General features: G+C 42.3%; 2 protein-coding genes across 3 annotated transcripts in view; one reads left to right on the top strand and one right to left on the bottom strand.

The window, feature by feature from the left end:
* The window catches only part of Frem3 (FRAS1 related extracellular matrix 3), a 60,032-nt gene extending 51,101 nt beyond the window's left edge, over window positions 1-8,931 (top strand). The window contains 3 exon segments of the mRNA XM_028881760.2: window positions 2,752-2,844; window positions 2,847-2,900; window positions 8,683-8,931. Coding sequence (XP_028737593.1) covers window positions 2,752-2,844; window positions 2,847-2,900; window positions 8,683-8,885 — 350 coding nt within the window. The 3' untranslated portion in view covers window positions 8,886-8,931.
* Window positions 8,932-13,303: 4,372 nt separating this feature from the next.
* Smarca5 (SWI/SNF related, matrix associated, actin dependent regulator of chromatin, subfamily a, member 5) overlaps window positions 13,304-15,930 on the bottom strand; it is a 37,968-nt gene continuing 35,341 nt past the window's right edge. Inside the window, exons 23-24 of one of the 2 annotated variants that reach the window (XM_028881775.1) lie at window positions 15,251-15,358; window positions 13,304-14,495 (exon numbers count right to left, since the gene is read on the bottom strand). In XM_028881775.1, the coding sequence (XP_028737608.1) occupies window positions 14,430-14,495; window positions 15,251-15,358 (174 nt within the window). In that variant the 3' untranslated portion in view covers window positions 13,304-14,429. The remainder of the gene's footprint in view (window positions 14,496-15,250; window positions 15,359-15,930) is intronic. The other variant, XM_028881774.2, reaches the window with a different exon arrangement.

Below are 15,930 nucleotides of genomic sequence, written 5' to 3'. Positions count from 1 at the left end.
ATGTACCATCTGTAAGTAACTCGTTGTAGACAAGTACTCACATAGGCTGAATGTGAAAGAGAGAAAAAGATACTCTGTGTAAATAACAGCCCACACAGAGCAGGGGTGACTCTCTTCAGTGGGACAAAATGGACATGTTAGCAACTGGTGCTAAGACCAAGAAGCACACATGATAAAAAGTCGTTGCATTAGGGAGTTACAGCAGTTCCACATGATCTCAACACTAGAGTTCCCAACTATATTAAGAAAACAAGAACCAGAGTGAGAAATGGGCACAATTAATCATCATCAACAACAACATCATCATCATAATAGACTTCAATCCCAGCACCCTTTCTTGTGGTCGGGTCTTACTCTATCTGAGAGACCTTAGTGCAGGAGAAAAGCTACTGGCCACTTTTATGAACAGACAAATAAGAGGACTGTTTTGGGAGTGTGCTGTCTTCCCAGATTCTAGCTAGAAAAAAAAGGAGGGTAATCATGGAATAACAGCAGACATCAGCTGGTCTGGTCCAAATGCGCCATCTAGAGGCTAGGACAGTCTCAGTGGAGGACATCACCAAATGCATGGGTTTTAAGAACTGATAAGGGCACAGTCAAAATGGTGACATTTCATCCTTATCAAGAAACCACAGTAGAGCGACGCCCAGCTTTGGAGTGAGAGGCTTCCAAAGATGCCACCGTTTTCACAAGAAACAAATCTAAGGCCAGAGAGGACCAGCACCAACAAGACGTCTGTCAGGAAAGACCTGCCCTGCAGATCCATAGGTCACATGTGTACAGACAACACGAAACTAGAGGAGAAACTCTCTACGGGGACAAAATAGACCAATGGCAGGGCAGGGCACAAAAGGGAGAGTAGCGGGGGGTGGGGAGCACATTCTCAGAGCACATTAAATAGTCACATAAAAAATGGCCTTATATAACTCGGTTTATTAAACATTTAAAGAATTTGAAGAAAAATAATTTTTTCCCAGCTCTTGATTTCGTGTCCTATGCCAGCCTTGGGAGCATCATAAACATCTCCAGGACTGAGAACAGGGAGGTAGGGTGAGAATCCTTGGCATAAAAAAAGAAGATGACTTCAGCACCCTTCTCGGGGTACGGCTACCTCTGCTCTCAGTCTGCAGTGGCCAGCCCCACAATTATAAACTAGCCAGGCTCTTACAGAAACACAGCTTACAGAATTTATAATTTCTTGAGAAAATTCAACATGGCTTCCAAAGCTGTAACGCCGGGTCTCCAGTTCCCAGAAATGTCTCATCAAAGCCCTGAAGAGTTTGCGTTCATCAAAATAGCACAATCCAGCTCAGAGAAAGTCACCAGCGAATCACCCTTGCCATGTGGAGCAGGCATAGTGCAAACCTAGGTATAACTGGGAAACAGTGAACTACATGGAGCCAGATGGAGCACAGTTCTAGGTGAGCACAGTTCTAGATGGAACGCGGTTCCAGATGATGGAGCATGGTTCCAGGTGGAACATGGTTCCAGATGAATTCAGAAGCAAAAAGAAGCAATTCAGACTCAAGTCAGACTACACTATGAGAGGTCTTATGTACCACAGTAAAACTTTCAGTACAACATATCTGTGTGTCTGTTCTACCAAAATGCATCATGAACTGACACCTTTTAATTCTGATTTCTACTCTCCAGATTTTTTTTACTTTAATTCAGATATATATCTTCACTTAATATATTCACAAAGGTGTCATCACTGTGGCTCCATAACTTTGATTTTCTATTTTTCCATCTCTGGGGTTATATCCCTCCAAGCTTCCTGGCTTGTTTTTTTTTTTTTTTTTTTTTTTTTTTTTTTTTTAACCTCCAGTATTAGCCCAAATGCAATTTATTTCAAAAATGTTTAGGACAGAATATATCTAGTGTTAGGAGCTAAACTTCATAAAAGTTTAATTTTATTGCATTTACTTTATCTGTCTGTCTGTCTGTCTGTTTTGTTGGGAGTGTGTGCCACAGCATGTGCAGATCAGAGGGCAACTTGCAGAGGACAACTCTCTCCTTCTTCCATTTGTCCCAGGCACCAACTCAGGTCATGAAGCTGGGTGAGAAGAGACTTCATCTACTCTACTCACCAGCCCTGAACTTCATATAAACTGTAATCAGGTCAGGTCGTAGAATGAAGCGAGTACATTTACATGTCCAATCTTAGCATTCTCTTTATCAAGCTTTCCTTCCTTCTAGAAGAAACATGTTTCCTGGAGGCTGGTGCCTGCTCTGACCTCCTTCAGCCTTCCCTCTCAAAAAATCCACTTCCATTCCCCTGGGGAGCTTTTCTAGCTCAGTCGACAGAGTCCCGCCTCCCCCAGCCCCAGATTGCTATCTGTCCCTGCAATCAACAAATACTATGAAAAAATGCGCAATGGTGGTCCCCAAACACGGAACAGTGACTCAGCTGTCTCCAAACACAGGGAAGCATCTCTAACTTCACCCCTACACTCCGGAGACAATAGCCGGTGCCGGCGTCTGCCTGGCTGCCTGGTTGTCACTATTTTTGACAGAAAGCTCTTAAAACAGAAGAGTAAGTGGGACCCCAACCAAGAGGCAGTCATAGCATGTCGTTCACTGACTTGGCTCTTTGAGTTTGGGGGTTTTTCTCTCCCTGAGCAGGGTCTGTGTGACCTGATGTGACCCGACAGGTACGACAGGTGTGACCCACATGGGGCCAGCAAAGAGAGCAAGTACATCTGGGAGTCCAGCTCATCTTTCCCTGGTTTGTCCTTTGTACCTCCCTAGAGCCGGCCCTGCACTTGGGAGATGCAGAGTAACACGCTGAGGAAAGTGCTGTCTACGTGGAGGTGGCCATCTGGAGAAGGGGCACTGATCTTCTATAGCGTCTTCCACCACTGTGTGCTCTAGGAAGACAAAGCAACAGCCCGCAGAAGGTGAGAGGGCCGAGGGAAGAGAATATCATACCATTCATGCTGGTGGTGGGCGCTGTCTGTCAGGAGCCAGCAAGCCAGGTCTATGTTGGTGGGTTCTGACTCTATCTCTTCTTTCTACTGGATAAATGGCTTGTCTATGCAAAAGCATCCTCAGACCACAGCCTATATGACTTACTCCTTAGCCACTTGCTTATCATGGACTCCAATGAATTTTTCCAATGTCCGGAATACTTATAAGACCTTACAGTGCTCATCAACAACATGGGCTTGGGGGATGGGGTGGGGAGGCAATAGCTCAGGCAGCAAAATGCCTGGGGACCTGAATTCGGTCCTCTGTGACCACGTAAGTACAGCACTGCACACCTGCAACCCCTGTGCTGTGGCGGCAGAGACAGGAGGATCTCTGGGGCTTGTGGTCTGGCAGTCTAGACTAATCAGCAAGTTCCAGGGCAAGAAGAGACCCTGTCTTAAAAGGCTCTCTCCTAAGGAACAGTACGTGTGTGTGTGTGTGTGTGTGTGTGTGTGTGTGTGTGTGTGTGTGTGTGTATGTACACGTATATGCGCATGCATGTGTGTAAGAACTGCGCAATGGCTGGATAAGCCAAACCCCTGTAAGTCATAGGACTCTGAAGAGGAGAATTTTAGCCTCTTGACTCCAGCATTCCCCTTGACTTCCAGTAACTGTTCTCACGTCCCACTCATCTTTGTGTTTCCTGACACAGACGACGAAAGTCTAGCTGGCAGCCAGACTGGATGACTCTGGATCCCACATCCTCCTGAAAGCCTGTTGGGTGCTTATCATAAAAGTAAAACCAGTATACAGATGATTAGATTTCCTTACTTCTGCTGGGATCTTTTAGTCTCCTGGGAGTCAGCCAGTCAGCCAGCATACCTCAGGGCCAGCAGCCTACATGTCTATAAACCATGACAATACTTCAGTGTAGATGCAAGAGCCCTCTAAACAAATAGAATCTACTAACAATCTAGATGTCTACAGTAATTGACCAGACATAAGGACAGCAAAACGCACCAATACCAATGAAAATGTGAACATAATGTCATTTCATCTCCAAAATGGTTGAGGAAGATAAGCACTGCCATTTTACTTAGACTTGTAAAACCAACATCATAACACTCATACATACATCACAGGGAGATGATATATGAAACAGCAATAATGACTCTGACTAGTTCATCTATTCTTTTAAACAAAATTGTGTGTGTGTGTGTGTGTGTGTGTGTGTGTGTGTGTGTGTGTGTGCATGCAAGATCTTTGTTATTTTGCTGTTTTTACTCTTTGGCTCTTTGATCATTTGCCCTTTGGGGGGCCATCACCCAGATCCCAAATAAATACACATGGAAACTTATTACTTATAAATGCCTAGCCTTAGCTTGGCTTATTTCTAGCCAGCTTTTCTTAAGTTAGCCCATCTATCTTTTGCCTCTGGGCTTTTATCTTCCTCTATTTCTATATACCTTTCTTCTTTCTCCATGGCTGGCTGTGTGGCTGGCTGGCTGGCTGGCTGGCCCCTTCTTTTCTCACTCCTCCATCCCCTCCTCCCAGATCTCTCCTCCTCTTTATTCTCTCTGCCTGCCAGCCCTGCTTATCCTTTCTCCTGCATCGCTATTGGCTGTTCAGCTCTTTATTAAATCATCAGGTGTTTTAGACAGGCACAGTAACACAGCTTCACAGAGTTAAATGCAACATAAAAGAATGCAGCACATCTTTGCATCATTAAAACAAACGTTCCTCAGCATGAACAAATGTAACACATCTTAAACTAATATTCCACAACACTGTGTGTGGAGACCCAGGAGCCACAGCACACATGTGGAGGTCAGAGGACAACTTGCTGGAGTCAGATCTACCCCTCCACCTATGTGAGATTCAAGGATCACATTCAGGCACCAGGCTTGCACATCAATCACTTTTATCCACAAAACTGTCTCACCCATCTACCTTTCTTTCATTAATGTTCAGAGAGGTTCATTTCTCATTCTAAATGTCTATGAATAGAATCAATTTTGGTTCACTGGATTGTTTGGCTTATAATTTGGAGGAGACATCTAAATTCCTTTTGGTATCCAAAAGTACTGCCACTTTGGGGCTGGGATGGACTAGAACTGACGGTTCTTGGGGTAGTGATTCGTGTGTCTAAACAAAAATGATACAGACCAGGTACTCTATAGACCTAGCCATCTCCTCAAGAGGTAATATTCATTTTGCATATGTATTTAAAATGCATGATTGTCATCATTAGAGAGGCTTCATCGAGTAGCTAATAGGAGCAGATACAGAAACCCACAGTCAAACATTAGGCAGAGCTTGGGAATTCCTGAGAAAGAGAGCAAGGAAGGAGGATTGTAGGAGCCGGAGGAGTCAAGGACACCACAAGAAAATGGCCCACAGAATCAACTAAGCAGAGCTCATAGGGGCTCACAGAGACTGAACCCACAATCATGTGGTCTGAACTAGGTCCTCTGCATATATGTTATGGTTGTATATCTTGGTGTTCTTGTGTCTCTGTTGGTGAAATTATTATGGCCACTCCACATAGTTAAAAGGAAGATTTATTTAGTGGGTAACTTACAAAAAAGGGAAAGGTAGGTCGTGGGGTCTGGGGAAGGTGTATCGAAGTCCAACGGTGTTCTCTGGAGCTCAACCTCCACTATCTAGGGTCCAGGAACAGAGAGAGCAGCTCGCGTGCGCAGGCAGGCCCATCCAGATCTCGGGTCTCTCGGTGCCTCCCTTGGCCCCGCCTTGTAGGCGTGACAGTTGCCGAAGCCTCAATGGGGCTTGGAATTTCCAGATCAAAGCTGGAATGGCTACCCACTACATGTCTCTGACTCTTTTTTTCTTTTTTTCATTGCTATCCTAAATTATTTCTTTCTTTTTTTAAGAAATTTTTTATTCATTTAACATATCAACCACAGATCCCCTTATCATCATCCCTCCTCCCCCTCCTCCCCCAGCTTCCCCTCCCCCCCCAAACACCCTCCATCCCCCTCCTCCGAAAGGATAAGGTCTCCTATGGGGAGTCAGCAAAGCCTGGTACATTCAGTTGAGGCAGGTCCAAGCTCCTCCCTACTGTATCAAGGCTGAGCAAGGCATCTGACCACAGGTAATGGGCTCCAAAAAGGCAGCTCATGCACCAGGGATAGATCCTGATCCTACTGCCAGGGGCCCCTCAAACAGACCAAACTACACAAATGTCTTCTGTATGCAGAGTGCCTAGTCTGGTCCCATGCAGGCTCCACAGCTCTTGGTCTGTGAGTTCCCACAAGCTTGGTTCAGTTGTCTCTGTAGATTTTCCCATCATGATCTTTACCCTCCTTGCTCATAAAGCCCCTCCTCCCTCTCTTCAACTGGAGTCCCAGAGCTTGGCCTGATGCTTGGCTGTGGATCTCTGCATCTTGATACACCATGTTTGGTTGAGTTCCCTGGGAGGCCTGCCCTTTTCTGAAGGGAAAGGAGGAGGAGTGGATCTGTAGGAGAAGGGAGGTTGGAGGAAGGGACTGGGAGGAGAGGAGGGAGAGGAAACTGCAGACAGGACATAATATATGAGAGAAGGATAAAGAAAAAAGAAAAGAAGTGCATGATTGTAAGTCTCACTCTCCACTCACTCCATGCCCAGTATTCACCAGATATTGTGCTGCAGTGGTTGCTATATGATTTCCAGTCCTCACAGTGGCCTTGAAGGCAGCTGTAAACATCTGCATTTGCAGTTGAAGACACTGAGCCCACATGAGTTTGACTAATGGACGCAATGAAGCAATGACCCAAGATGTGACCCAAGTGCCTGGGGTACAAAGGCCTCTTTCTCTGCCTCCTCTGCCTTGCTAGTTTTCAATGCAGTCATAGATCTTCTGTTAATGCCATCATTTATTTGGTGCCTCTCAAAAAGTTTTGAGACAACCTCCAACTGACAGAGACGCAGCAAGTGCCACAGGGTTTTGTCAACCCTCGGGAGGAAGTCGCCAGGAAGTTTAGAGCCACCACTCTAAAGCTCAAAATGTAATCCCTACAAATATATCCCCTCATAACTACAGCACAGACATCAAACCAGGACACAAACTTGACACATTTCTGTAACTCCTCGGATTAAGCTCCACCAATGGTCCAATCACGACTAATCCAGTCCAAAATCTCACCCTACATTTAGTTGTCAGATCTGCTCTAATTTAATATTTTACATATGGGTGTTTCGATTGCATGTGCCAGAAAGGGGCATTCCATACCTGGGACTGGAGTTGAAGATGAGTGTGAGCAGGCATGTCATTGCTGGGAATGGAACCCAGGTCTCCTGGAAGAGCATCCTGTGTTCTTAGCTGCTGAGCCATCTCTCCAGCCCCTCTATAATTTTTAGTAATGCAGAACAATTCCTTCTTCATCCCTCCCCTTCCCCCTGACCCTTCTAAGGCCAGAGGCTGATAGTAGGTATTGTGACTGCGATGGTTAGGTTCAGTTATCAACTTGATGGGATGTGGAATCACCCATCACTTGGAAGGGAGTTTCAATGAGGGATTGACTTCACTCATTATTCACTGATGTGGGAAGACAACAGTCTAAAAGTGAGAGACCATTCCCTGGATTGAGGTCTTGGGCTGTGTAAGAGTGGAGAAAACGAGCATCCCTCTCTGTCCCTGCCTGTGGATGTGTCTAGTGGTTTTAGGTTTCTTGACCTCTATGCACTGATGGACTGTGACCTGGATTGTGAGCTAAAATAAAACCTTTCTGGCCGAAGGTACTTTGGTCAGGGTCTTTATCACAGTGATAGAAAAGGGAAGAAAGTATCTCTCATTTGATTTCTACCACATGCCCCTGGCTGCCGCATGCCCTGGCCACCATGGCAAACACTTTTGCTGACTCCCTAGAATCTCCACCCACCCCCACACCTTTTTCCTTTCTTAACCCCCATCAACTTGCTGCTTTGGAAGATAATGAACTAGTCTTTCTAATGTACAGAATATCTCAACTTAGATTTGCCTGTTTTCCTCATGGTTAGACTGAAATGATGCCTTTATCAGAAACATCACAGGGATGGTGCCATATTCTCACTGCATTCTGTCTGATTCTGGTGAGCTAACTCTCATCATCTGTTCAAGTGGTGTCTGCTAAGATTCCTCCACTATAAAGTTAGCTTATTTTCTTTGTGATTATTAACTATTTTCTGGAAAGATCTCCTGAGACAACATAAATACTCTGTTCCTCAAAGTATGTATGTATTTATGTCTAGGGGTTTCTATCTTATTCCATTGTTATCATTGCTTCTCTCATCATATTTGGTCTTTTAAAATAAATAATAACCAAGAATCTAAATGGTCAGATGTGTCAGCCTGTAAAAATGGCTGATAAAACAAGCCAGAGAATCGCAAAAACTCCATGGCCGAGTAAAACTGAATTGGGTTGTTGCAAGACTGAACCAGAGATAGGGAAAACCTCATCAAGTAAAACCTGTAACAGTTATCTTCAAGATGCAAGTTTAAAAGGCTGATTCTTTTATTTCCAGTTGAAGCCACCTTCTTCTCTGTAATAAGTAAAGTCTTCGTGGAAGTCAGTAGAAGGTGATGTGCTTGGTCTGGTAAGAGTGGCACGCGGTCATGTGAGGCGGCACTGCACATTTGTCAGAATAGAGAAGACAGCTCTCGCCTTCTGGAACCCACTAGTCATGATTCTGGTAATGCTGAGGAGAGCGAGCATTGCAGAGTGGATGGCGGCTCTCATCGCTTACATAACGAACCCCACAGTCTCACAACTGTCTTTTGTCCCTCCCCACCCCAGCTGGAACAGACTACATTGGCGTCAGCTGAAATCTGCAGAGAATCCAAGTGACAATCCTTGATGACCGGGTTCAGCCTGCCTTTGAGGGTCCAGAGAAGTCTGAATTACTTCTCCAGATGCCTACAGGTGCAGTGCTGGGAGAACCAAATAAAACCACTATTACCATCAACGACAACACCGACTGCCAAGCAGAGTGCCTGTAGTTCCTTGACGAGGCAAACAGTAGCTTAGATGTCTCCGAACCACAGAATGAAGATGTACCATTGCTTAGATGTCTCCGAACCACAGAATGAAGATGTACCATTCCAGAGCTTAGCAACTCTGGAATAACAATATTGTACTATCATTGTGTTTGTGCAAATAGTTGATGTAACTGCACAGAGATAGAAATATATATAAAAGAAAGGATCTAGCCAATAAAAAAATGTGTTGTTCCTTTTTCTGTTTCATTTGTTCCTAAGGTCAGTAAAACCCACTGTCATCAAATAAATCAGCTCTCTCTTTACCAGTCGATGTTGGGTGTTAAGGTACACACATACTCACACATGTTATTTGATATGTTCCCTAACTGAAATCTGCAAATAATCTCTAAGTTATTTTTGCCAATGTCTATGTCTATCCACAAGCCTTCACCAAACTGTTATCTCTTATTTTTCACTCTTCCACGTAAAGGATAACAAACAATAACAAGATAAAAGTGTATTTAAAAAGACAAGAAAACTTGATTTGCATAGCTCCCAGACTACCTAGTAAGTTCTTAACTAATTTTAAGTTGACAATATTTATAGCCATCCATGCCTTAATAATACTACATAAATAAAAATCCCCAAATTATTTTTGTTTTTTCCGAGACAGGGTTTCTCTGTGTAGCCTTGGTTATCCTGGAACTCACTCTGTAGACCAGGTTGACCTCCATCTCACAGAGATCCTCCTGCCTCTATCATCTGAGTGCAGGGATCAAAGGCATGTATCACTATGCCAAATTACGTTTAAACCACATCTTTGTGCCCCATGATTACCTTTAGGTATTTCTTGCACAACTGCCTTCTTTGTTTCAGAGTGCTTGGTGTGGTGGCTCATGCCTTTAATCCCAGCACTTGGGAGGCAGAAGCAGGCAGACCTGGTGGTCTACAGAGTTCCAGGACAACCAAGACGGTTACCCAGAAACTGCCAAAAAAAATTGTTTTAAACATTTCTTAACCTATTTCCAAACCTACATGGGAGCTAAATTCATGACTTTACACACACAGAATAAGAAGGCTCCTGTGAGGTGATCTGCACAGATGGCATGTCTTCTGTCAGCCCAAGTTTTGCTGTTGTTAGTTCAGGTTTCCCAGTCCAAGGTAAGAAGAGGTTTCCACCGTGGAATATGTGCCAGCAGTTTCGAAGTAAGACCTTGCCAGTTGTGATCCCACCAGAAAATCACAGCTCTCTAGTGCTGTCTCATTAACCCAGGTCCAAAACCTTTTTTAGAAATTATACTTTGTCTTAAGTATATGGGTTTTTTTTTCTGCATGTAAGTCTGTGTACCACATGCATGTAGTGCCCATGAGGCCAGAAGAGAGCTTTGAATCCCCTGGGACTGACGTTATAGATGGTTGTGAGCCACCCTGTGGATACTGAGAATTGAACCTGGGTCCTCTGGAAGAGTAGCCAGTATTCTTACCTGCTGAGCCATCTCTCCAGACCAAAATCTTTTAAAATCAATTAACAAATATTGTTTAATCTTCTTTTTTTTTTTTGGTTTTTCGAGACAGGGTTTCTCTATGTAGCTTTGCCTTTCTGGAATCATTGTAGCCAGCTCTCAACTCACAGAGATCCGCCTGCTCTGCCTCCCGAGTGCTGGGATTAAAGGCGTGCGCCACCACCGCCCGGCGTTTAATCTTCTATAGGTCAGAGAGATACACACTCTCCCCAGATATTAGCAAGGGTACTGGGAAAATTACATGTGAGCAGGGTAACTCTCAATTGAATACTCCAGTTTTGACTGTTCATCATGGATTTCAGGCTGAAAATATGTGCCAAATTCACCAGACACTATGGGCAAAGCCACAGAGGATTAGTTTGAATGCCGTCATCTCAGTGACTTTCAGAAAACCCTTCTCTGCCGTTTACTCTCTCTCTAGTTGAGGAATTGCCCTCAAATAAACGGTGTTGAGACATTTGTCCTTATCTCTGGAAATGGCATAAACTGCTTCCTAGGAAATTAGTGTTTTACTGTTTCCCAAAGTGCCAGTGAGTGGTTTTGTGAATGTAGTGTTTATAACCTCCGCATTAACTAGGGAACTCTTATTGGAGATATATACACAACATTAAACACTTAGACCAAATGCAACTTAGAGGCTAAAGGGATTGATTTGAGCTTAAAATTCCAGCTTACAGTTCATCACTGTGGAGAAGTCAAGAGAGGAACTTCCAAGAGCTTATCATATCACATCCAGTCAAGAGCTTCTAGCTTTACTTATGGTTCTGGAAGTAGCCTAGCAGGGGCCACTGTCAGTGAGCTGAACTTATGTAACAGTCAAAACAATCCCTGAACCTCAATGACATGCCCACAGGTGAACCTCATCTAGAGAATTCCTAAGACTCTTTTCCAAGTAAATGCCTGGCAATCTGACCCACATGCTAAAAGGCAAGAGCTGATTCCAGTAAGCTGCGCTTTTCCTTCCACACATACATTGTGGCATGTGTGCTCCCATACACATACACACACTCTCTAAAACAAACATGTAATTTAAGACTCTCTTCCTAGGTTGTTCTAGGTTATGTCCAGAATTACTCAAATGGCACTCTTCCTTTACAGATACATTTGATATTCATATATTTAAGAGCAGGAGAAAAATCAATTGTTTAAAGTTCTGTTACATCCATTCCATTTAAATGGAATACTAACCAAGAGATACACTGAAGCCTTCTAAATGGTGGCATCTCAACTTGAATATGCCTGTAGTTCATGAACTTCTGGACTACAAACTGACTTACTTTTAGGGCTGATGGAGACTGGGGCCAGAGCCTGTGTGCCAACCACACTAGTGATTCTACATTCTCCTGCACTGCCACTGATAACCCTAGTACGACATTCTAAAGAAACACAGCTCAAAAGTAACTGGGCTCTTATGACTTAAAACGCTAACATTTAGCAATTTAGGACTGGAGAGATGGCTCAGTGGTTAAGAGCACTGACTGCTCTTCCAGAGGACCTAGGTTCAACTCCAGCACCCACATGGCAGTAACTCCAAGATCTGACAGCCTCACACAGACATACATGCAAGCAAAACACCAATGCACGTAAAATAAAAATAAATTAAAAAAAAAAGTAGTTTTCCTTAAGAAAAAAAAAAAGGGCTGGAGAGATGGCTCAGAGGTTAAGAGCACTGCTTGTTCTTCCAAAGGTCCTGAGTTCAATTCCCAGTACACATGGTGGCTCACAACCATCTCTCATGAGATCTGGTACCCTCTTCTGGCCTGCAGGGATATGTGCAGACAGAACACTGTATACATAATAAATAAATCTTAAAAAAAAAAAATTTAAAGGCCAGGAATACTAGAGCATGCCCATAATCTCAGCCCTTGGTAGGTACAAGATTTACAGGCCAGCCTGAACTATATACATAAAAAAATTAAATGATAAAGCACTATCTGAAAAATATAATCTCCCTTTTTTCAAACTAGGTGTTTATGCATTGGTTTGCACCTGGAGTCACAGCTAGAGGAGGCTGAAGCAGAAGGTTCAAGACCACCCTGAAAACACTGGGAGGCCTCCTGAAATATATTAAAGCTCAGCGGTTCAGCATAGGAAAAGAAAATAAAAAGGAGTCTTGATAATGTCTGCTATTGATAATAATGTCACTGATAATGCTGCTGCTATGCAGCCATTAAGGTTTCATTTTCCTTTTGCAAAATACTTTGAAGCATTGCTTTTCCAGTTCTATTCTACACAACACCTCTTGGTACAATACTGATCCTATTCAGCACAAGTTCCAAATCTGCCTTTACCATCACCCCAATGAAGGTCTTAAGAGTGTCAGTATAGGTCCAGAAAGGTCTGTCAAAATATCAAACTTGGGCTGACACTTTTATCAACTCAACCTGTAGTGCTGAGTGGTGACTGACTTATCAGAAAGCATGGCTTCAGAAGAGACAAGCATCAAGACAGTAGCGCTCACATGTTTTTGCTGCCAAGTCCCAGTGCCTACCATTCCTAAGCCCTGGCTACCCAAATGTGTGGGAGGCCCAAGCACCAGTACTGCCAATTTCTCTCCATCTTCAAAACCTCACTTTTATGACCTTTATAGTTTTCTTCAATCTTAGAACTGTTTTCAACTATTTCTTCCAAAACGAGGCCACATCTAATGTCAATATTAACCAGCTTTGGGAAAGACGAAAAGAATTCAAATTGCTCTACAATAGCCACAGACCAAATGCATGACACTCACATCAGCAAGCTTACATTTAAGAAAATCAGGCAACCACAGTACGACAGCAGACTTCAGTGACTCGTGCACAGAGGAAAACTAAGTTTCAGAGGAGAGAGCTAAGAAAAACAGACTATCTCTTAAGGGGAAAAGGTTGAAGTTAAATAAATAAGGGAAAAAATTCAGAGATGGAAAGAAAAGACCACTTTAAGGATTATAAAAGTTATATTTATTCACGATGCTACATTTATTGCATTCCCTTAGAAAAATGGAGAACTGCTTATGTACCCAATTTGCACATATAAAACTTTATACAAATGATGTGTAGCACATAAAGGCCTCTGGGTATTCCTGCTTCAGGGTCTCCAGTTAGCAAGTCTATTCCATAGAAAATAAAAACTGGAATTACACTCCATCTTGCTACTAAGATTTAGAAGTTATTTTAAAATATAATAAAATAAATTTTTCATTTACTCTAAAAACTCAAAAATACTATAAACTGAGAGGGTACATACTATTAGTATTGTAACAATATGACAGATTCACACCTCATTTTGGCTGGGTCATTCAAATTTAAAAGAAAAAAATCACCTTACTTCTGACATTATCTAAGTTGTGGCTGCTGCAGGCCATTTGTCAATATATTTACCAAATACTTTAAAAAAAATCCTGCTACAAAATAATACACCACCTTCAAGAACCAGAAAATACTAAATGTCTTTGGCTATACAACTAAAAAGGCCATTCATCCAACGGACCAGGGCACATTCATCTCAGAACCATAGGAACAGAAAGTGAAATAGAAATATGCATAGAAATCATTTTAACTTGTCTTGCCTTCCCCCATCTATAATAAGCAAGAATGCAATTTACACAATCTTTCCAGATGAGACTCAATAGTACTACCAAAAAAAAAAAAATCATTAAAGGCAAAGAATGTGAAATAAAATTACACAAGTAAATGGAGATGAAAGGACAAATGTTGTCATTTTTTTTACTTGTTTGCTTGTTTTTTAAGCCATACAAGTGTTAAAAGTCGTAGCCAATAAAAAGCCTCAATCCTTGCAAATGAAACTAATAGAAAAATAAATCAAATGAAACATTTATTAATAAATGAAGCCTGTTTTATTACTTCAAGTGTTAATGATAAAAAAAATTTCAGCACAGCTGTTGCATTTAAAAAAGTGAAACTACATCCTATGTTTCTAGCTCAGTAAGCAGATGGAGCTGATGTCTTTGAATGACATAACAGTTGAGCACTGTACAGCACATCTTATGAAGACCCGTAAATTAAAGAACTACTAGTTTAGTGATTATAAGACAAGTATGTGTTCATAGTTTCAGCTTCTTTTTTCTTCCTCGACCATCAGGGGCACCATCCATTTTACGTTTCTGTGTCTATAAATAAACACAACAATTAGTTCTCATGACAAGATTAAAATAATGTGAACATGAACTAAAGTCTCACTGGTGTAGCACATTAGTAGTAACTAACAGGACAGGACAGTATAAGACTTTTCTCCAGGGCTACACAATGATCTTTCAAAACCACTATCACATCTCCCAACATTTTACCATAGTTAGTAACAAGATGCCTGCTTCCTCCGGAAATGCACTCAAGTTGCTAACACATTACTAAGACAGTGAATCAGAGCTTAGAAGACAACCAAAGCTCTTGTGTTCCTAATGTCCCTCAATCTCCTCCAGTTTCAAGAATAAGAAAAGTGTGCACTCTTGGCAATCAGCAGACATGCTTTTCCATATGCAGTGCATCAAACTCAGTTTCTATTTTCTGGTACAAAGAAAAGAGACAAACCTAACCTAAGAAAGGCCAACCATGTTCAAATGCTCTGAAGACACGGCTAGTGGGTAAACTGTCAAGAAAGCACGTGGACCTGAGTTCTGAGTCAAAACCCAGAAAAACCCAGACACCCCATCGGTGAGGGGTCTGGGGTGGGGAAGAAGAGGTGAACAGAACAGCCAGCCTAGCCAAAATGGCAAGCTCTAAATTCAGTGAGACCCTTGTCTCAAAAAATAAGGTGGCACCTGACTGTCAACCTCTGCCTCACAATATACTAACACACACACACACACACACACACACACACTGTACTCAGATAATTTATACATTTTACATATTAGTGAACACTCACTGAAGGCTTTGGTCCTCTTTTCTTTTTCTCTGCCTTCTCCTTTTCTTCTAGTTCCATATTTTCTCTTTCAATCAAAGTAATTAAGGTATTACACCTCCTTTGGAGCTCCTGCATTGTAAATATACACAGTAAACTTGTTAATTCCAACTACATATTGTCGGGAGTTCAGTATCTAAATGAAGATGTTTTAAAATGTTACGAAAGTCATCCATATATTCCCAATAGACTGATAAAAGCAAGCAAAAGGAAGTTCATGTTTACTCACCGACTATTCTATAAGGATACAAAAAAAGCAAATATTTAATGTTTTTACTTCACTCTTTTTTTTTTTAAGATTTATTTATTTATTATATATACAGTGTTCTGTCTGCATGTATCCCTGCAGGCCAGAAGAGGGCACCAGATCTCATTACAGATAGTTATGAGCCACCATGTGGTTGCTGGGAATTGAACTCAGGACCTTTGGAAGAGCAAGGCAGTGCTCTTAAACCTCTGAGGCATCTCTCCAGCCCCGTGTTTTTACTTCACTCTTTAAAGCTGCACTAACGGACACTAGCTCAGTGGTAGTATGCCAATAAACAAACAGATAAACAGTAAAGCTCCATACTAGTGTATAGTCTTCACAAATCATTACTCCACTGATCATTTAGGTATTAACAGTGAAAATGAACATCTAACAC

This window comes from Peromyscus leucopus, chromosome 5 (genome assembly GCF_004664715.2).
Source record: "Peromyscus leucopus breed LL Stock chromosome 5, UCI_PerLeu_2.1, whole genome shotgun sequence".
Classification (NCBI taxonomy): Eukaryota; Metazoa; Chordata; class Mammalia; order Rodentia; family Cricetidae; genus Peromyscus; species Peromyscus leucopus.
The sequence above is the reverse complement of the archived record's forward strand: the minus strand, read 5'-3'. Positions and strand labels throughout refer to the sequence as shown.